Source organism: Oxyura jamaicensis, chromosome 10 (assembly GCF_011077185.1).
Source record: "Oxyura jamaicensis isolate SHBP4307 breed ruddy duck chromosome 10, BPBGC_Ojam_1.0, whole genome shotgun sequence".
In the NCBI taxonomy this organism is placed as follows: Eukaryota; Metazoa; Chordata; class Aves; order Anseriformes; family Anatidae; genus Oxyura; species Oxyura jamaicensis.
Genome location: NC_048902.1, coordinates 7,087,698 through 7,110,419, shown reverse-complemented (window position 1 = coordinate 7,110,419; position 22,722 = coordinate 7,087,698). Strand labels below are relative to the sequence as shown.

The window sequence follows — 22,722 nt, the reverse complement described above, 5'->3', positions numbered from 1 at the left end:
AATGTCTGCTGTATTAGAGTTTTTAATCCTTAACATATCTGTTTTCCCTAGACAGAAAGCCCTGTAGTGAGTATTTTGATAGGTAGCTTCACACATTTAAGTTAGGAATCTGGGCTGTGGATGTCATTTATCTTCACTTAGATGCAAGAACACAAGCCACCACCTTGTTTCATGCTTTTTCAGGCAGCTGCTGACCTGAGCAATCACTTAACAGTGGTTCTGGAAGACAGGCATTCACCAAACTCCTCAAAAAAACGTAAGTACACTTAGCACACTTGTGTACTCTAGAGTTTCAAGTAAAATTAAATCTTAATTGGAATTGGTATTTTGTATAGCCTTCTCATACCAGCCTTCTGTTTGTTTGAAAAAATTACTTGTCAGAAGCCACACAACACTATTTCTGAAGCTACAAGTAATAAACTCAGTAATCTACAGATTAGAAACAGCCCTTCCCCATTTTGTCCAGGCCTATCCAGACAGTTTTTAGCAATGGGAAAGCTGTGGATATCTTATAAGGAAAAAAGGATGCCACTGGTCATCTAATAATGTACTGAAGAAATTCACAGGCAGTAAGAACATCAAGTTGAGATAATGAAAATTCATACATATTCATTACAAAAAGTCCTTACAGCCTTAGATATAAGGTGAAAATATTGAAAATGTAATAGCTAAAATTGGCTATTAGTTTTATTATAAGCCTCCTGGATGTTTCAGAATAGTTGAATACACATTTTCCAATCACAAGTAACCTTATGAAAACTGAATCTGCAGACTTTGAAAGCAGTTTCCAAAGTCAGTAGTATGAATTGCTTTCATTAAATATATATATGTATATCTTTTTTTTATTTTTTTTTAAATCAAAAAAGGCTACAGACAACATAATGTTCCAAGTGTAGACTTGAGAATTTGGGATCTGATCAACTCTTTTGTACTTATACTGAGAAACAATACTTGGCCAAAAGCAATGGGCCCTATTAAAACAATTGGGCTACTGTGAAACAACGCAAATATATTTAATATCAACGATTACTAACTTCATTTAACTTCAGCATGAATACTAACTTTTAATTATTTGAATTTCAGAGTAGGTGAATTCTGTGTAATTCTAGTCTTCATCAGAAAACTTGCACAGTTCCCCAGGCATGCTGTATTTCTAGGGCTTTTTTTTTTTTTTTTTTTTTCTTAAAGTTAGTATTTTGATCATTATCATCAGATGATCTATATTTTTTACGGAATCTCCCCTGGGGATTACAGCAGTACCTCAAATCCTCTGGGCTGATATTCGACTGCCACTCTTATGGGTGGCAATTTATTAATCATCAAGTTTGATATTGCACAAGCCTCCAATTATGATATTATGACAGTATATTGCCTGAGCTACTGGAAACACACAGAAGCAATCTCATGAATGCTGCTAGCCTCACCTTGGCACAAGCCACGAGCTGGGAAGTAGAGAGTGCACATTGTGTAGCAGCTGCAATGACCCTGTTCTGCAGGACTGTATCTTCAGCAACCTGTGCTACATTCTTGGCCTTCAGCACTAACATGGCAGCAGCATTTGCAACAGCTTTGGCCAGACTCATTAGAACATCCTGATAAAATAAACAGAAAAAAAAATCAGTATTATAAGCAAACAGTATATACTTTGTTTATACAAGATCAAGTCTTCTCTATATATATATATATATATATATATATATATATATATATATATATATATATAAAATCCATGTATCAAAACATGAAAAAAAATAAGAAAGGCAGCAAACATAGATACTACTGAGAAAACTTAACAATTTTCTACTTTCAGTAAAAATAATCTGATATGTGCTATGGAGTGTTGGAGAAACCAGGTAACAAAGAGGGATGGTTTATCATGCCTTCATGTCTTAAAAATACAATGAAAACCTGGTGTTTTCAATTTCTGAAATTCAAGTTTTCCGCTACAAAATTCAAGTTACACAAAAGTATATGGAATGTGGCATTTTAAGTGGTATAACAGGAAGCATTTTTTGTTGTGCTATTTAATTGCAGGAATTAATTCATGAGTGTTTTGATTTTTCACTTTCAAGGAATGTTTAGGTTCTTTCCTTTACCAAGGAAGAAAGTAGAGGGCTGCAATATATATATTAAACTAGGAATACAAACAGGAACTGATGAAACTTGCCAACAGGTTTACTAGTGAATCAAGTATTAAAATGGCCTTTATTCCTATGAGTAGAGGTTTTTCATGACATGTCCTCCAGATTTCTACCTTCTGCTGTAGATTACTTCCCCTTGTTTCTGAGGGGAACCTTATCTTGGCACTGAGTGAAAAAAATGCATTTAAAACAGAGCATTTAAGGACAACAGTTTTAAACTGCTAATAGGTTATGTGATTAAGCCAAACAAGCATTATCCTTTGACATCTGATAATACTAATCACCTTAAAGAAGTTACATTTGTAATCCAAAAGTTTTCTCCTCGTCAGTTTGCCAGAAAGTTTTGTACACATGCATACATATACACATAGTAAAACATATACATTTAATGAAAAGAAATACTCATTGTTTATTAATCGTCATAAATACATAAATTCAATAGGTTTAATAGTTTGCAAAAACAGGGAAACATGAGGCAAAGCAAGAACTGAAGTTGCCTGCATGCAAGCGCAAATTTTAATCCCATAAAATCCCCGTGTCTTACAGAGCAAGCAAGGATCTGACTAGTATGTACATACTATGAGTCATGCATTCTCAACACAGGGGAGTATAGCACAAACAGCTTTCTATGGAGCAAGAAACCATCTGTACAATGTATAGAATGAAGGAGTTCCTACAGAATCAGCATTCTGTGATCATCAAAATAATTTCACAATGAATTAACATGAATTACCATTGAGCAATCTCAAATCTAACATTTCCAAATCGCACTTGGCAAAGCCTAGCTTGATGCAATGGCCTCCTCATTATTAAGCTACACAGCTCTGGCAAAGACAAGCAACCCCCTCATTACCTGGAACCTTTCATCTGTTTCATTCTCTCCAATCTGTCTCAGCAGCTCCCCGCTTGCTTGCCCAATGCTTCCAGCTGCAGTCAAAACTGTCTGTCGAGGCTGGAAAAATAATTGTGGAAAAGAAATTCAAAGACAACAGGCTTTATTTAAACATCAGATATCTTCAAGGAGCCTCTGCATTAGCGTGCAGCCAATATGATTAAAAAATTAAACTAAAAATACTTTGGAAAAATCTTTTCTATATACACAGCTGGATTATTTTGCAAGTTTCATCTGCAGTGCTCCCTGAGAATGTGTGAAGAACTCTGAAGAATTTGAATAAACATTATTGCAATAACTCCAAGGAAAATTAACGATGGACAGCCAATAGGCCAACTGATCTGAAATAGCAGCAGATTTCAGTCATCTTCTTCAAAACAAGTATCTCCTTTATGCTGAGTCTGTTTTGCCTGTGGCAGTAATTTGTGAGTGAATTTCCTTGTCCTTCTCTCAACCCATGAACTTTTTCCCCCATCATATTTTCTCAAAGTGTCCTTTTGAGGAGAGGGAGTAAGGCAGCAGCATGGTGGTGCTTAGCTGCCCATCAGTGTTAAATCACCACACTCACCTCCCCTGAAGTAGGTTGCACAGCCTTCAACAAGTCTGAGACAGCACTGGCTAATGTTCGAGCAGCTTTCAGGAGGTCCTCTCCACTTCCAACTTCATCATCCATGAGAGCAGCAAGCAGTTTTACACCTTTAGACATCTCAGTGAGGTTGGAGGAGATGGTTGTAATTGCACATCCCACAGCAGTATAGTCTGTGTCAACTGGATCACCTGCAGAACAAATGGTTTCTCATGAGCAGAATGCTTCAGTGGTTAAAAGGGAAAATGAGGCAGCTACCACAAGCTACATTCTGGTGAGAGATAACAGATACATTTAAGGATGGCCAAGAAATATCTACTAAGTAATTTCAGTGTCATTTAAAAATTAAGGTCAGCTATCACTTTTCCCATCTCTACGTTTCTCTTCTAATAGAATTTCTATTCATCCAGTGCAATTTGCTGGCAAGTCCACAGTTTGAGCTACTTTCCCAGTTTCAACCTTGAAAGAATCCAAGGTCACATGGTATTAACCCCTTTAGGTCACTCACAGCTCCTTCAACTTGTAACTTGCCAAGGCAAAACAACTGTCAATAAACATCTATAACCTCTAACAACTGTCAAACAATTAATGCTTTTCATAGTAACCTTGCAGAGACTGCTTTGTTGAGTAAGCAAGCTATACTTTTCATCAACAGTAGTAACTTTAATGTTAGAGATGATAAATTGAATATAAGAAAATTGTGTTGAGAGGGACATAAAGCTTGTTTTGCATGTCATTGCACTTAACTATTGGACTATTTTGAAGAAAATTTCTCCCCAGCCCCCTCACAGTCTGTCCCTATGATACTTGAATTAGACTGATAAATAATTAGGAGACTGCAAGCAAGTCCTTCCTTTTGAAATTTACCTGCCGTAAGGTTAACAACAGATGCAGTTCCTGCAGTGATAGCATCAACCTGAGAGTGTATTTCATGTTTTGATTCATCAACCTTGTTCTGAACCCATACTCTTGATGCCTAAAGAGCAACAACAAAAACAAGAATGAAGGACTGCAGCAAGGTTCTGTAAGACGAAATCCTGTATCAATCTCTCCTTCCTTCATCAATCTTTTAAAATGAAACAGAGGACAACTACTAAGCCTTTAAAGAGAAAAAAGTAAAGCAAACATTCTCTTTTGCTGAATCTCTTGCTACAGAATTGCTGTTAGTCCAACAGCTTCCCTTTTAAGGTGAATACCATAACCAGTGCATCATCAAGGATGATGATTTTTGACTGACAGTCCCACATGAACAGTAGATTATTGATCTGTCCTCCTACCTCAGCCTGGATCAGATGTGACAGAATCGTATTTTGTTCTTTTTTCGTTTGTTCATATTTTTCAGGTGTCTGGGAGACAGTCACTCTCATCACAAATATTGCTTATAGTTTGCTTTTACTTGTACATATGCACATGAAACAAATAGAATTATGGACACAGTTATGCAAGGAAGTTTGCTATAACTAATCTCAGAAGATTGATGAAAGTGAGATGGAGCAGTGTACATGAATTTCTTATAGCAAGCACAAACTTTTTTTTTTTAAAATCTAACTTAAGAAGCTTTACCACTTCACCTCCAGGGACAATTATTAAACTGATCTGCAAACACCGCAAAATATTAATTTCTATGGGGACTAGAAAAACTCACCATGTCCTGCCCTAGAGGTGGAAGGTTATCAACTTCACTGAGGTCGGCTTGCGCTTGTTGAACAGCATGCATGCTCGTGTTAATAGTTCCCATCAAGGCCTGCTGAGCTGAGGTCTGAAAGTCAGAACAAGGAAATGGGTGTGTGTTGTGTTCCAGATGGCAATTCAAGCAGGTGTTGTTACTTAGGCATTAAAAGATGGTGAGTGACAACTACACCAGGCCATTTCAGACAGCTAGCATTTCCCTCATGCAGTCAGGAAAGCAGCTTAGTTAGGCTCACTGAAACTCCTCTCTCTTAGTCTTGATTCTGCCCATGCCATTTTACACTCCTCTATACTTGCACACATGTGTAAGATGTTGAACATTCACAGATCAAACAATGCCCAGACACTCACAAATCACTGAGCTGTCTTACTGACTTGCATCCTGCATACTGAACTGTACAGGACGGACTTCCTGGAACAGCCTACAAATGTTACAAAGAACAATTCTGAAACTAAATTACCATCAATATGCATAAGCTAATGAAAAATTGAAGAGTTTTAAGTGAGACAGGATAGCCATCTCTATAGAGCGTCCATGACAAAGTCTTGGCAGGGAAGGCTGCAGGGGTGGCCTCTGAGTTCAAGGCCAGGGGCTGCCCTGTGCTGACTGCAGCTGGTTCCAGCTGACTCCGCAATGGACCTACCACAGGACACAGCTGAGGCCCAGCAAACAAGCTGGAGGTGCCTCTGGGAAAACACAGTTCGGAAAGGGCGCGTGGGCTCCTCACCACATGGCAGTGAAGACTGGGAGGGAAAAGTGCAACAACCCTGCAAACACCAGTGCCAGAAGAAGGATGGGAAGGTGCTGGAGCAGAGGTTCCTCTGCAGCCTGTGCAAGAGACCATGCCGGAGCAGATATCCAACACTGCAGCAAGTGGACATTCCCTGAAGGAAACTACAGCCTGTGGAGAGCCCACAGTGGAGCAGGTTCTCCTGCCAGGAACTGCAGGCCCACAGAGGTCCCACGCTGGAGCACCTAGCTTTATTTGGTCCCACCTTTAGCTGGAACTAAAGGACTGCAGCCCATGGGGGAAAACCAATGCTGTATCAGGTGAAAAGTGTGAGAAAGAAGCAGCAGCAGAGAAGAATTGCCATGGATTGACCGCTTGCAGGTGGGAGGAGGAGGTAGAGTAGTCAGGAATGACTAAATGAAGTTGAGTTTGTGGGGAAAACAGGAGGTACCACTGTGGTAAAGATATTTTAGTTTTTGGTCTTTGTTTCTTACCATCCAACTCTATTTTAACCAGTAGTAAATTAATTTTCACCAAGTAAAATCTGTTTTGCCCATGATGGTAAATTGTGATCTCCATGCTTTTATCTCAATCCATGTTGAAATAAAAATCTTTGTCTTATTTTCTCCTCCTGTCTGGGTGAGGAGGGGTAATGAAAGAATCTGGCAGCCACTAGACATACCACACTTTTAGTGATATTTCATGAGCTTAAGCACTGAGCATACTCTCTATTGCCCATTTAGGCCTTTTGGTAGTGTTAAATTTAAATGAGAAAACTCAGCACTAGCTTTAAGCCATCTAGAAACATCTAAATTGTAGGCTATTGACAAGCTAAAGATGAGCTTTTTCCCTAAAATTGCTTACTTTTGCCCATCTTCAGCATGCTTTTTTTCCTAACCCTTGAATACTGGTTTAACTACTTAGAAGCAAAGGAAAGGGTGGAAGCGCTGTTGTTAAGACAAATGAGCAAGTCATTGAAAATGTGATAACCTAAGTATTTCAGCTCAAATTCAGTAAGACAGCCAGGATACCACACTCTACACTTAGCAACATGGAAAACATCCTGCTTCTGACAACTTGCAGCACCAACAAGTTTCAAATGCTACTACAAAACAAGGAGGTTCCTCACAAGCGGGGGCATATGTCCTCTGTGCATCTGACCAATGGTGACCTGTTGCTGGGGAGAAGGCATGATGCCGATGTTGAAAGTCTCTGGGCCACTGGACCCTGAACGCATAACAGCTGGTAGTGCCACAGAGCCATGCTCTACCTTCCCTGTTCGGTTGAACTGCTGCTGCAAGATGGTGGACCTAAAAAAAATATATATATTTTTTATATGTATATATAATTAAAATAGAAAAACGCAATACAAAATTAGTCATCTCCTGTAAGTCCTGCCAGATGTTCTTCCATTAGGATTTTAAACTGCATTTCATAACATTTGGAGAAGCTGGAAAAGTTTTAAACAGTCTTTTCTACCAAGCATTTTCTAACATTTTAGAGAAAATATAAGTGCCACTTCTGACAGATCAAATATTAATAGCATTAATAAGCAGGCAGCAAGGAAAGAAGGTACAGCTTTGGTATATGTGGTACAATAGATTTACCCCCCTAACATGCCTTACAGACAGAATAGGGTATATGGCATAACAGACTGCTTTGTTTCAACTGTGATATAGGCTGATGAATAGAAAATAGAAGCACCAACCCTCTGAAGATATTTTTGCAAGCAAGCCCGATGTTTGGGATAAAAACTAACTTTTTTTTTCCTCTCTTCTTTATATGCATATACACACAAAATGCTTGCTAATAATCTGGAAGCCCGTAATATTAGAGACTGGGAGGTAGGATGCTTTTAAGAATAAAGAAGTTTTTGTCATCCATGGTCACAATCTCCTTTGCCAGATGTAACACCCATATTTAAATAGGATTCCAGCTTTAACAGCTAGAGGTATTGACAGGACTTAGCTTTAGCAGCAGCAATCTGCTGGAGGAAAGAACTAGTTTTAATTATGGAAAATCTTGTAATTATTTATTACAATCTTTGGGCTTTGCTGTATAGCACTTAACTAATAGAGCATATTCTGGAAGTAACTTGGAAAGGGCAATGTTGAAAACAAACATCTGAACATGTGTGTCTCATCAAGAGTTGACATTTCACATAAGGCCAAATGAAATATCTAACCAGTTCATATCCACTGAACCACATGTTGAACAGTAAACCAGACTTTTACGTATATAATGCAGACGCTGTCATCCTTAAAGTACAAACACGAGACTTGAGGGGCTCATTACAGCTTAAAATGTCAAACCTGCTTCTATTTCTTCACAGCAAGGAAAGACTGAATATTTGTTTCCAAGAGCATGTCCATCTCTGCAATTGTACTTCTTGCTATATTCAGTTACTTTCCCATCAGAACCATCGCCTGACCTACTAGAGCCAAAACCTTACCTTGAACCATACCACACATCTGACTGGTTTGTCTAAAGTGGTTTGGTGTAACAAGCCAGCTCTGTTAGTGACACAGTGTACAATTAAACTGCCAGGAGTCATATTCTGCAGGAAACCATGAACCTAGAAAGACAAGCAACTAATATCTTGCAAATCCTAGGTGTTTGTATGAAGATCAAAAAACTACTACGATATTTTCAGCTTTTTTTTTTTTTCCATCTTACTGACCTACAGTCTGAACTCCACTGTTAAAGAGTCAAGTTACGACAAATTGGTACCACTGCTGGTTGCCTTAACCAGAATTCTTAAGACAAAAAAGCCTGCTCTGCAATCCTAGGATGAAGCTGGAAGTCTACAGAACTTTCTTGAGATAATGCTTCCGTCTGTTAAACTACCCTGTAGAAAATCATTTTAAAGAAGTAGTAACTATAATTTTTATAGTTATTACTATATATAATAATAACTATACTTTGAGGGATGAAAAAAGCTGCCATAGCTAAAAGGTAACTGTTAAATAACAAGCATTTCCACTCACTTCTTTGGTGAAACAGATTCTTCCAACATCGTTGATTCCTCATCACCTTCAAGACCAAATCTATCTTTACTTTGTTTCTAGAGAAAAAAACAAAGAAAGTTTAATATATGGCTTTTTGCTTTCTCTCCAGCATTTTTTTTTATGACATAAAGGACAAAGGGCAAATGTACACAAGGGAACTACAATATAAGGAAAAAAAAAACAGGAAACTACAAGCAGTTTTAAAAGCAGAGCCGTGTAAAAATAGACCATTGCCTCCAGTGACCAAGTGCAGTTTGCTTTCCACCTTGTTACATGACTTGAATATTCAGCAGATAACAAGAGGGAAACACCCACTATGATCTTCGGTACATTTAACAGGAACTCTTCATGCATGTCCATACATACACGTACCCCAGCTTTCTCCCCACAAGTCCTTACTGTAATAATTTGAGTTTAAGCATGAAATGAAACCGCTTATTTCTAGTTAAGATTGTGTCATACTTCCAGATTAGCGTGAAGTAAACAATAAATAAACAAGTAAAAGCTACTCAGGTTCAGGATTCCCTGTCAACTGTTTAGCAACTTATTACTAAAACTGCAGGACTGCAGGACAAGAGTTTGTAGGGGTATTTTTTTCCTTTTTTTGGTGCATGCCTGTTCGCTTTTTTAATTTAATACTTTAATAATACTTTAGCAGGGAAAAAAATGTGTCCCTAAGCCACACCAGAGTAAACCAGTTGAAATAGTCCAAAACACACCAGAAATTAACACTAAGCAACTGAGTAGGATGACCCATACTTTGAGTCATGCATCAATGATCAAAGTTGAGCTCAACAACTGGGAACTGTGTGCTTTACACATGCATCATGAAGGTGTTTATTACTTAACCTGTTCCTATTTCATCCATTTTACAATCTGCTGACACAACCAGTTTAAAAGAAGAAATTAAGGAACGGAAAGGGGTGGAAATATGCACATCTATCAGGGTGGAAAAGCTGCTTTTGTTTTCAATTAGAAAGCAAAGGTAATTGTGAAGCCTGAGAGCTAGAATCAGGTTTTAAACCATCTATAGAAGCCCGTCATTTATTTAACACATTAAGTCTGAGATCAACAGTCTCAGAGAAAAAGGCAAGTACTTTGATGAATTCTGGCAATCCTCTTCAACCTCTGATTTCACAACAGTTGATGTTACATCCCACACTGTTTGCATGAACAAAGGCCAAAAATTCTCCTGAGCTGTTTAGCTTTCTGTCATTTCTTTAATAGTAAAGATCTGTTAGAGCAAATTGTTGAGATTCAAACAAACTGCATCAAGTAAAATCTTCTCAAGAAGCAAAAAGTGCTATTTGAAACACTTGGCTTTTGTACACAAGAATAAAATCTTTCAGCTTCGTGTTTGTTGGCAAAATAGGTCTTTTTTGCGGTTGTGTTTATTTACTTGTGAATATCTTTTCCTGGAAGTGCTTATCAGCCTCTACTCTCTTAGCATTTCGTTAAAAAATGTTTCAAGATAGTCTGGTGACTTGACAAATACCAATTTCCTCTGTCTCTCTCTGCAGAAGTGTAATATAAATCTTTGCTTTACTGACCACAGTATTTATTAAGCTATATATCAAAAGTGACTTTTTTCTTTACTTTTGCCAAAATACCACCTCAGCTTTGATGATGTGTATGCAACAGACAAAAGACAACTACTACATAGTCTTTAATATTGTTTTGAAGGCTGCTACCGTGTGATCATTTCCTCCCATCTAACTCACTATTTTGATCCATATCTTAAAGTCCACAGTTGAAAAGACTTTTGTCTGTTCTATGTATATACACTTATAGCCAGCTGTTCATCTTCCAGATGGAAAAGCAAAGCCCAAGCATTCTGTATTGAGCCTAACTGCTGTAGCTAACAGCCTTGGTATCTGTAAGAAACAATCACTGAGGTTGAACTGAAAGGGCTTATAATAAAGATAAAAGTAAATAACACCGAAACACTAGATAATACTGACTTCATGAGAGGAAAAAACTGCAGCCTGCACACATTCAAGCTTTTGCAAATGACTGCTGTACAGTCATTTTATGGCATTTTTACTAGATGTCATCCCAATATTATACCTTCTTCAGGATGATATCAATATAACCTGCAATTAACTGAGAGATCTGTTCTCCTTCAGTGGTCTGTACTGAATAATAGCTTTCCTGATATTCACCAAAATCCTGTAAGAAAAAAAAAAAAATTAACGCTTGGCAAATGAAAGATAAATTAAGCGGTGTCAAACGTGGGATTAATTCCCATTTTAAATTTGTTTGTATAGGTGTTTTTTTATATCCAACAATAATTGAAACTACTCTAAGATTCTAAACCACACTATACAGGGGAGTAAGGAAGGAGAGAGGAAGGATACTTTTTATGTCTGCTTCACAGAAGAATCACAAATTGAAATATAAGAGGACCAATAGATATTTAGTCTGACTTCATCAAACTTAGTCACTGAATAATGGAGAAAATTCTTTAGAATTGTATTCTAAAGCATAATCAACTATGTCAGTGGAAATTAAATGCATATTATTAAAGTGAATATCAGCTGCTAGTCACTGACTCTTACACATTAAACGACCTTTTTTTATATCCAGGATACTCTTTTTGCAGTGGATTCCTACGGATCAATTAACAACACACATCATATTCATGAGAGTTTTTTAAATCCATAATTATCAAATGTTTTCATGGCAACGTAACGTTGCTTATGTTCATATCCTGCGAGTCACAACTTGCATTTTGAATGGAACCCCGTGATCGATTAAGCAGGTTTTAATGGTATTTTTCATAACACTAGTTCTAAGGTACAGAAGGGATTTAAACACTGCTTTTGGGAAAATGGTCTGTCTAGAGACATCAGAATACAGACTGACCATAGACAACAAGATAAGCCAATTTAACACTTTAGGACTTTGCAGCTCTACTTAATTCTAGAGAATTCCAGATAGAAGAGGTTGCATTAAAAAAATTGAGATTGCAAGTCCATCTTCCTTTCTCCCCATCACATGGACTCCTCTTCCTTCTCAAGATGGACAGAAAGATTACCAGAGTAAAGCTTTTAGGTGAGGCAGCCCAGCGTTTCACAGTTGTCAGTGGCCATTCTTGTAACACTTCCTTGGTCTTCTCATCCACACGCATCACTGAGTCTTTGGTGACCCCCAGCAAGCGAGGAACCAGCTTGTTTTTGCCTTTCATTTTTTCCTGTAACAGGGTGTGAAAGATTGTTTTTCATTAAAGCGTAGCATGCCAGAGGAGAAAGGGGAAAAAAGTCATGATGGAATACACTGATAAAAGGCAAAAATAGCATGCAGATGAGGACAATTTAAGCCTCAAGGCTCAGTTTTTCTGGTCATATCAAGTCATCAATTGGCATCAGAAGGACTGAAAAGTTGCGACCAATTTTTTCACTCAGACTCACCACTTCTCCAAAAAAATTCTGGAGAGGGAAAGAAGGAAAAGAAAGGACTGTTGGGGTTCACTTGGGCTGTAAATTCAGCAAGATCAGCCATAATTTGTCCCATATTCTGGATTTTAAATTTTAGTTATTTTCAATCAACAATAGCAGTCTAATCAAGGGGAAAGGAGAGGGTGTCAGTCTGCATGCTGTGAACTGCTCTGTCATAATATGTTGGTCATTCCACCTCTTCATTTTTCAAAGGTTGCAGAGCACAAGCCCAAACTACTAATCTGCTACATAAACTATCATAAATAGAAACGAATCCACATCTCCCATTTCCCTCAATTTATGTAGGCCATAACAAATCAGTTCCTAGTTATAGCTGGCCATTTGAGAGGCTTCAAAACGGACCAATTTGTCCTTTCAAAACAAGTTTCATGACAAAGTTAACTGTTTCAGTTACTGCTTGCTTTAAGTTATGACCAAAAAAGCAAGATATTAATGAAAAATACAGAGATAGCCATGTTACCTTTTACCATAAAAAGGAAAAATAAAAGGTAATTATTTCAAGGGCTACTGTATGAATAGTATTAAGCTCTGCACGTTTTTTTTCCTTTTATTTTCATCTATCTGCTTCACTAGAATTTCTCAGTGACTAAGTACTTTAGGAAAAGGCAACCTGTTGATAAACAAAATTCAGAACTGTAACTGTGGCAAACTAAGAATAAAAACCTTTAACAAAATTCAGCCTTCTTTTAATTATGTGGTAACTAAATACTGAGGCACTAGTGCTTCAGTCCAGTTTTCACAGCAGAACATCCGTATCTTGGTATGAAATTGTTTCAACACCTTTAGATCACAGCCTTATTTTAAGGATTAAGAGAAATTAATCATGCAACTGATGAAGTTCTTGGTCAGATGCTGGCTTCAGCATGCAATTCATATTATCAGTAAACTTTCAACAGAATCAGCTTCAGAGTTTTTTTGTGAAAGTTTTTATGAAGAAAGTACTTTGATGGTAATCAAAATTTAAAAAGAGAAGTGTTAATTTAAAGAAGTCAAATCAAGACTAAACTGTCTTTCTGGAATTCAGCATGACAAGCATCAAAACTCAAATCACAATTAGGTAGTCATTTCCGCTGTTTTTTCTGAAAGCAAGATCTGGAGGAAAAAAAGCTTAAAAACACCTCTGACCTTTGATTAGCGGAAAACCTGTGGTAATATATAACTGACCATGCAATATGGTCAGTAAGATCTGCATTACCTTAACAAGAAAAAAGGACACTCCATAGGTCCGTAGGGAGCGGGCTAACTTCACGTATTTCACTTTGGCTTCTATTTCAGTCATCTCACCACAGTTTTTGTGCTCCTGTAATGAGAGTTCAGTATCACTTACACAGAAATAATATTCTTTCTGGAAACAAACAAAAATGGGGTGTTAACTTTTCTCTGAGAATGTTTAGTTAATAATCATTCCAATTAAGGTATTTGAAACAATACTGTGTAGAAATGCTAGTATGACTATATCACTTAATTCCTCATCAAAAAATATAAACTACATGTGCAAATCCAATGTTCGTCTTTGACCATCATCCATGTATTTGTGCCTCAATCAAGCAGATTTAAACCATTTATGAAACAGCTTTAAATTATTGGTATTGCTGCTATGTGACACCGTTATGTTTCATAGAGTCAATGTCTACTTACTTGGCTTAAATCATTTAAAACTCTCAGCACACAATTTTTTCCAGGAAAAAAGTATTTCTGCTTTGTACCCTAAACCTCCGGCTCACTAAAGAAAGGCTCGTGCTTTGTAATTGGCCATTTGTCATCTCTTAAATGCATTTCCTGTAGTTTATTTATTTATTTTGCCAGTTGCACCTTTATACACATTTTTGTCATAAGTTGAAAAGAATTCTACAGATGAGAAAGGTGCAATTATTTTTTTCTAGTTCATTCTGAAATGTTCATCTAGGTGTATTAAAACTCCATTTTTGTTATTAAACAATTTACTCATTAGTAAATTTTCATACCTGTAACTAATGAGAATTACAGATACTACCTATTCAAACTTCATTTCAGCATCTGCTCTCCTACTCTACCGAAAACCCTGTCCTGAAGTCCTTCTGTTTAAGTACTGTTTGTGGGTTTCTGTTGCACACTTCATCTTCTCTTCACCATTGTCTTGTGAACTGATGGTTACCACCTCCTTCATGCTGACTGATGGCAGCAGGGGGAGCACCAGTAACATGGGAAACACTTGCCTACTCCAGTTCACTCTTCTCAACACTCCACAGAGAAGCACTGGTAGAAGCAAGTGCAACTCCAAAAACCTTCTTGCATCCCAAGGACACAGACTAATCAGACCTCTCAAATTCAGTACAGAACAGAGTCAGGATCGCTGAAGAACAAGAAGCCCAAACAGTCATTGCAGATAGAATACTTGGAGAAAGTCACCTACCAAACTCAATAATTTTATAACTCGAGAGAAAGATGCAAGTTTTTCAAAGCATCAGTTTGCATATTCTGCCTTGCTGTTGTGTTATCATCCATCATCTAGAGCCCTAGTGATTAACTTCTCATCCATGCACTGAAGTATGTCAGGAACTGAAACTACTCAGATCATATTTGACGTAGGCAAATCATTTGCTATGAATCCCACAAAGAAATGATTTTTTTTGCTTGAAGTGTAGTATCACTGCCACCAACTAAAGGTATACACAGGGAAGTGTTACAAGATGTATTACAAGCTCTGGATAGAATAGGATTTACTGAGCTACAGAATTCCTACATTAGGAATGTAACGGATATAGAAAAGGATGTCACTTCACATGATTTCAAAATCACAGGTCACTGGTAGGCCTTTCCAGAAACTGTACTGTTTCAGCTGTTGACCTCAGATTTTTTCAGTTTAGATTACATTGCCAAATACACATTTTAATCAACATAGACATTTAGTGCATTTATAGCGCTTCAGCTTGGAGAACATTTCCAACAGTATCAGTACATTGGAGACTCAACTGCTTTACGTCATTTACAACTGCATGATTCCCAGGTGCACCACTGAATTCAAGCATTGGCTAGCAGAACTACATATTACTTGAAGCTCATGCCTGAATCATGAATGCATTAAAGGCCACGTGGAAGAAGTTAAAATTATTTTCCTAAATGTGCTTCTATTTTAGTACAAACACACATCCTTACATTTCAATGCAACTGAGAAAATGGTCTTAAGAATATTAAATATTTTCTTTGTCCCCTTCAACAAAGTACTCTGAATAGTCATCAGTGAAGAAAAAAGGATCAGGACAATAAATCTGCTGAAGAAGGAAGAGGAAGAGGAAAGCTGTCAGATTCTTCAAACCTGATTTTCTGGTAGTTATACAAGTCAAATATATAGAGATCATACACCTGTGAAAGAGAGATCATTTTTATTATAACAGAAATGAAACTATAGTAAGTTTTTCAGCCTCACAATTACCTGAAATATTCTCTTTTCAGCCCCTCTTTGCTTGGTATATTCTTTAGGCAGGAACTCTTTTAGGCTAGAAAAAAAGAAAAACAATACCAGAGGTTAGTGGTGCCTTCTTGAGGACAGACACTTTCCACACTATTGTTGACATTATGTTCCCCAACATTCCCAAAGTGGGCATAAAATCTCTCTACAATGAAGCAAACCTCTGATCATTAAGTAGGGTAAGGTCAAGGTCAAGAGGATAATTGGCATAGTAAAAAAAAAAAAAAAAAAAAAAAAAAAAAACACACACTTCAGCTATGTCCTCACATAATACCCTTTTCATGTTTGAAAAGTCAGAAGTAAACAAAGTTGGAACACTTTCTATTGTTCAGCTATATAATGTCTATTATTATATAGCTGCATTATAATGTCTATTAGCAGCTCAAAGGGCTTCACATTTAATCCACATACACTCGCTATAGTCTGAGAAATCAAAGCTTAAGCCACTTAGTTGTCTGAGTCCAGACACTACTATTACTGTCCCAAAGCACTTTGATTTACTGACCTGTGGGACATGGTTCTTCCTCTGCATGTTCGAAGACACGTTAAAAAAAAGTATTTTATTGAAAAACTGCAAAGCTTTTTTTTTTTTTTTTTTTTTTTTTTAAGTGGACACTTAATACCAGCCATTATCTCAAAAACAAAGTCACAAATAACTAGCCTGAATTTTTTATTTATTTTTTTGCAGTACTCAAATACTAAGGTTTCAGAATATAAAGTAAACAAAACAAGTTCAGCCTCCCTGATAAGTTCAGTCAGAAAGAACCTTTAAACACCTCACAAGACTGTCTAGCTGTACGTACCTCCTTTTCTTTGCAATTAAATTAGACTTTTATTATCTCAGCCAAACATTAACCCAACTTGAAGACTTATCAGCATCATGCATTAAAAAATGGCATTTCTTTTCTGGATTTTGTCTTCCTATCTGCAACACTGAACTCTAATGAAATTATGCCACATATTCAGCAGTTCACACCTTCAGTCTGAAGAAAACTCTGCCCTTCAGGACAAGTTTTGGGTTTCTAACCTAAGTTCAACATAAAAAAACAAACAAACAAACAAACAAACAAACAAACAAACAGCACTTCCACAGATAAAAAAATAAAATAATAAAAAAGAGATTTCTAAAGATCCAGTATGACTGGAGGATTTTATCCTCATTTTGGTCTATTGAGTTTGAGTATACAATCCCACTATTAACACAGAAACTACTAACATCATGAAAAGCTGCAGGTTTTGAGGAGGACATCTATTCCAGGTTTCCTAAACTTGATCGGCAAAAAAACTGTCCCATCATTCCTCCCCCCGACTCCCTTCAAAGAAAGCCTGCCACTGCAGACAAGAAACAAAAGAACTTCAATACTGTCATGAATTTGTGCTCTCCTCAAAAACACTGTCTAGTAGTTAGAATTTTCATTGTTATTGCCATAAAGCTCTAGCAACTCCAATCCAAGTAAGAGCAACTGCGCTTGCTAATCTGCCTTCCAGGGTTTCAGTAGTTGTGTCTCAACTGATTACATCTTAATTAAATCTCTTCTACAAAATGAATTCCATAGATAAGGTCTGAATACAGCTTATTATCCTAAAAAGCTAGCACATCTATTCTACAAATAAAAAGCAAAACTAACTAAACAGTGCTTTTATGAATTTCATAGGTTCAAACCAGTTTGGTTACATTCACTTCTAAGAAAAACAAAAATAACTGAGAAGAATGCTCTCCTAGCAATGGATTTATACAGAGAAGGGATAATCATGCACTTCCAATTCTCATCTTTTATTAACTAAGTTAATTTTCTCAACTATTCTTATGCAGACAAACTATTGAGAATGTCTGATTTTTAAGCATGTCTACTTATCTTGTTAGCTAACATACACTTTAAGAAGAGATTACTGATTAAACATTATTTGGAGCATCTTGAGGAAAAGTTACGTCTGCCAAGTGCCAATTGGCATACTCTTGTACACGCAGCCAGCAGTTAGATATGAGCTTTTTTTCCTTGTATGACCCTCCATTTCTCAATCAATAGAGAAGCAATCACCTCATCTGAAAGAGTGAAATACTAGCTGCAGACAAGTTATTTAGATGCTGCCCATAATATTTTCTTTATGTTGCAACAAACAATGGCTTTACTTTATTTAACAGTTTCTGTAATGAGTTCACAAAACCACATGAAATATATTATTAATTTAGCCTTCTTTAAAATCTTTAATTATACATTGTAACAATGTATAATGAACTCAGTTAATAAAAATCTAATAGCAAGCTGTGTATATCTAACTTCATCTAATTTGAGTTATTCCTACAGTTCTTCAAAAACAATTATACCAAGCGCCAGCATATTATTTTTCATTAGCATACAGGTATATTGCACATTCTTGCAGAAGTTTTAGACAGTAAAACAGGCGATATTGTAGAAGTGAACTTAGTGGTCACCAAGCACACTTAGAAATAAATGGCAGAGGCGAGCAAGTTTTAGCTGCTCCTTTCTTACCTACATACAAATTGTAAGATTTCTTTAATAGATATTCTCTCATCAAATTTAAACACAGGGTGCCTCTAGATGCAATGCAGAACTTCAACTGTATGAGGTAGCACTATTTGCAATTATATAGTTTAAGAGCTTTCACGATTTACTTTGGCATGAGCTCTAAGGAAATTCCACCAATTACTATCAAAGGGTTAACAAGACACAGGCAGTAATCTTCACCTCTGCCAAGAATGACTTATCAATGGAAAAAAAAAAAAAGGATAAAAAGTAGATCTGCACACAAACATACTGCAGACATAGCCAAGTAAGCCAAGCTGCTTTAAAATAATACTAAAATATACTAGTACTATTCTGCTACATGCTGTTTTCTATATGAGCAGAGACTTTCGTTAAGGGAACCTGTAGGTATGTTCAGGTGCCAGCAGCAAGTCAATAAACACTTCAACAAGAAGTGTTTCCTGAAATGACAGCAGATGCACTCTTCAGTCAGCATTCATCTATACTGTTTTTATATATTGCTCATAACAAGATAGGAGAGCTTGGCTTGATTAGACTCAACACAGAAGCATGAGATTTCACAAAAAGACTGTCATGAAGGCTTAGTACAGCCACTCATAAAGCTAAATCATAAGCATCTATGCTTTAAAACAAAAGGCAATGACTAGGACCTTATGGTTCTCAAGTAGGCTTCTCCACAGAGAACAAAAAGGCAACAAGAATTACTTGTAAATCAGAAATGCTTAATTTCATGAAACTAGTTATACACCTGGACAGCAAGAGACTAGACTTGGTGGCCTGCAAGGCTCAATCCTCATACAGTCAAAACCCATTTAAATTAAAATTACACATTAAGTAGAAAAAACACCCTGCAGGAAAAACAAAACAAAACAAACAAAAAACCACAAGGTTTTAAAATTTGAAATTCCAGTTCTAGATTATTTCCACTGGAGTAATGTTCTCTTTTCTAAGATGCAGTTTAGTTATTTATCCTTTTCACTCACATTAGCATATAAAGATACTGCACTTTCTGTGTAACATTTTATTCAGTGATGGACTTGCAACTAGCCAGCGTTCTGTATAAAGCGGAAATGTCATCCAAACAGCAGTTCTTGTTGAACATAAAATGCAGTTATGATAGATCGTAAAAAAAATAACTTAAAATTTAGAAGATCAAGAAGAATGCCTAAATAATGCCTGTCATCCCTGTTCTGTTAATTCTGTTAATTCCACTGCAGGCAAAACAATCAAAATTTGTAGAGAAATGGAACCTGTAAATGTCAGCCAAACCAAGTTTGCCCATCTGACAAAAGGAAAGTAAAGCATGACAATCAAGGTTAAAGGATGGGTCTCCAGGCCAGGACTGATACAAAGAGCACAATACTAGATCTCCATTCATACAATGCCATGAGAGGGTGAATCCACACAACTAACTAACATCATTAAAATGGTTAGGAAAATTCCATATCTATACACAGCAGTATTAACTTCAGTAACATGAATTGAAAGATACTTAGGCATTTGTTTTCCTATCAAGTCAAACATCTGATATATACTAACATACAGTTACTTCACAAGTGGCATTACTAAATGCAGGCAGAAGATGACATCTGAGCAAGAACAAAACTCCAGTTCTCCCTAACTCCATAACTCAGGCATAACAAAACTTCCAGTACACTCAGTCTAATCAAGGATGCATATGACATGAGGATGGATACATTAAAGGAGAGGAGACTATTGGATAACATGAACCTTGGCTTCCAGAGAAAGCAGAAAGGGCTTCCATGGACAACATTACCACGTGGTTGGAAAATCCAGTTGCATACCTAACTGGCACCCCAGGGGAAGCTGGCACCCTGTATTGCCTAGTAAGTCACTGTCACATGTCCCCTCACAGCAGCTGGAATTGCTGATTTATGCAGTAAGGCTCCTGGTCACAGAAAACACACAGGATCTGGCTACCACTAACTGGAGTACTAATACGCTTCTAGGCTATGAAAAGCAAACACTAGTTACACTTTAGGTCACCTGAATTTATAAGTTAACTTAAGTATTTACTCTAAAAATCCAGGTTTGTGTTTGTGTTCTACATGAGGTCCAAACTGGATCTGCGCTTGAAAGCCTCCAAACTCGCAGGCCTTCTCAAAGGAGACAGGATGGGAGCCATTCAGAATGTCATCACGAGCCTATAAGAAGTAAGCAAAGACATATCAGGGCCATCCAGAAGAATTACTCTATCTCTGAAATTCATCAAGAACTAAAACACAGGCCAAGAATCCAGCAACACACTTCTCTGTCTGAATGTCTTCATTATTCTGTTGTGGATCTGTCTATGACTAATAAAATAAACAAAGGGATAGATTCTTCTCTGGTGAGTATCTACAGAGACATGCTGAAACCATGATTGTAACAACTGTCATCAAAAAGATGATTTGATATACATTTCCTGCGGCACATATATATCAAATACAACTTATATACACGTACACACACACACGTGTGCGTACACACCCAACATAACTCTTATCTTACCACCTTGTAATAGCAGGGAAAATGATGTAACTTGCAAGTAAAAAAAAATAAAAATATTGTTACAGAAATAGTAAGAGGTGAAGGCAAACAGCATTTTCCTTCTTTTTGTTTACATTTTGTAGTCATAGAAGATGATGAATTTTATAGTTCTGGCATGGGAAGACTCATCTATCCATACAGAAAACAAGATAGTGTCAGTGCATACTCTTGTAACAGTAACCTGGACGAAGTATCTAACGGACAGGAGAACAGCACAGTGTGATAATCTTTTAAAACTCCTGAAAATTTAGTGCAGTCCCACAACCAATACTATCTTATAATCATCTTAAAACCATTTTATATTTTGCCTCAGAGCTTTAAAATGCGATTTGGAGCAATCCTACTTGAATCACCTTCAAGTATAACAAGTGAGCATCCCATTAATCATTCAATGGATTTTTTTCAACTAACAAAATCAACCCTAATGATTTCAAACTGAATTACAGCCAACTACTCTGGAGACTACAGTTAGAAATTACCTTCTGCAGAAAAACTCAAGTTTCCTAAGCATATCTAGCAATATGAGGAACCTGCCTCGGTGGGCTCCCACTGTGTTAAATGATATGGTCCATCTCAAACAGAAAGCCCACCTGCTCTGTGCTGTTTATGTTGAATATTTTAAAGAAGGTACAGAAGCAGCTCAGGCAGAAAGAGATAAGTGGCAAGCCAGCTGCAAGAATGAAATGAGATTTGACATTACAGAGAAAGCATCATCCATATTACAGAATGGGGAGTACTATACCTGATACCTGAAAAGAATGATCTAAATACAAGGCATTAGCGAACACATTTATTTATGTATTTAAGGAAACAGGAACGACATGAAAATCACTGTATTTTTGAATGTCTATTATTCGGTTGAAAGTACTGATTTTGAGAATCAAAGCCTCTACACTATCAAGAGTGCTAAACCAAAAACCAAAAAACTAATCAAAATAAGAAAAAAATAAAATAAAATAACCAATCCATATTCAGAATGAGAAGTTTAGATGATGGAATACCTGAGCAACAAAGGAGTCAGTTATTTAGCACTTGTTTTTTTAATATTTTTCTTCTAATTAACCTACGTAAGTTTCCTCAGGGAAGCTGGAACTGGTACTCCTGGTTGACATACTGTACCTGAACATAAAGCAAATTAAGTTGAACAGGATCTCTTGAATCTACGTTCTGGTCTGAATAGAAGAACTTTCGTCTCAACAGTAACGTTTCATTTTCATCCACTCCTTGTTCTCTAAATGTTCGGCTATGATCTAGCCAATTTACTGCAACAGAACCAGACAGACACAGTGTTTAATCTGCAGTGTTGCCACCATTAATAGCTATTGAGAAAATCAGATGATAACTGGCCTTCCCATTGGAGGGGGACACCTAGCAAAAAACGTTCCTTTTATTTATGTTTCTAGTCAGTACTGATGGTTGCTATAAATGAGAATTTAATAACAGAACAGCACTGCTGAAAAACAGGAATTTACCTCATGGTGTAAAACACTGAATACCATTGAAGCAGCAACTACAGCAAAAATAGTATTTCAACACTAGATTCAGACCTTCAAAGCCGCATTACAGCATTACTTGAAAGATTACCAAAACACCACCACTAAAACCAGTTGCTTTGCTCTTTTTTTATCCCTTAATACACTTTAAAACATATTCCTTCCAGTAAAAGTTCATCTTAGTCCCCTGATGTTAAAACAAAGTAATTTTCATCATTT

At 36.8% G+C, this 22,722-nt stretch overlaps 1 protein-coding gene across 2 annotated transcripts in view; it reads right to left on the bottom strand.

Annotated features, from left to right (window-relative positions):
• TLN2 (talin 2) overlaps positions 1-22,722 on the bottom strand; it is a 170,745-nt gene that overhangs the window by 74,243 nt on the left and 73,780 nt on the right. For both annotated transcript variants that reach the window (XM_035336334.1, XM_035336333.1), the window contains exons 8-20: positions 22,130-22,272; positions 20,498-20,625; positions 15,918-15,981; positions 13,701-13,805; positions 12,085-12,240; positions 11,115-11,216; positions 9,027-9,103; positions 7,169-7,349; positions 5,265-5,378; positions 4,487-4,595; positions 3,602-3,810; positions 2,995-3,093; positions 1,425-1,592 (exon numbers count right to left, since the gene is read on the bottom strand). In XM_035336334.1, the coding sequence (XP_035192225.1) occupies positions 1,425-1,592; positions 2,995-3,093; positions 3,602-3,810; positions 4,487-4,595; positions 5,265-5,378; positions 7,169-7,349; positions 9,027-9,103; positions 11,115-11,216; positions 12,085-12,240; positions 13,701-13,805; positions 15,918-15,981; positions 20,498-20,625; positions 22,130-22,272 (1,655 nt within the window). The remainder of the gene's footprint in view (positions 1-1,424; positions 1,593-2,994; positions 3,094-3,601; positions 3,811-4,486; positions 4,596-5,264; positions 5,379-7,168; positions 7,350-9,026; positions 9,104-11,114; positions 11,217-12,084; positions 12,241-13,700; positions 13,806-15,917; positions 15,982-20,497; positions 20,626-22,129; positions 22,273-22,722) is intronic.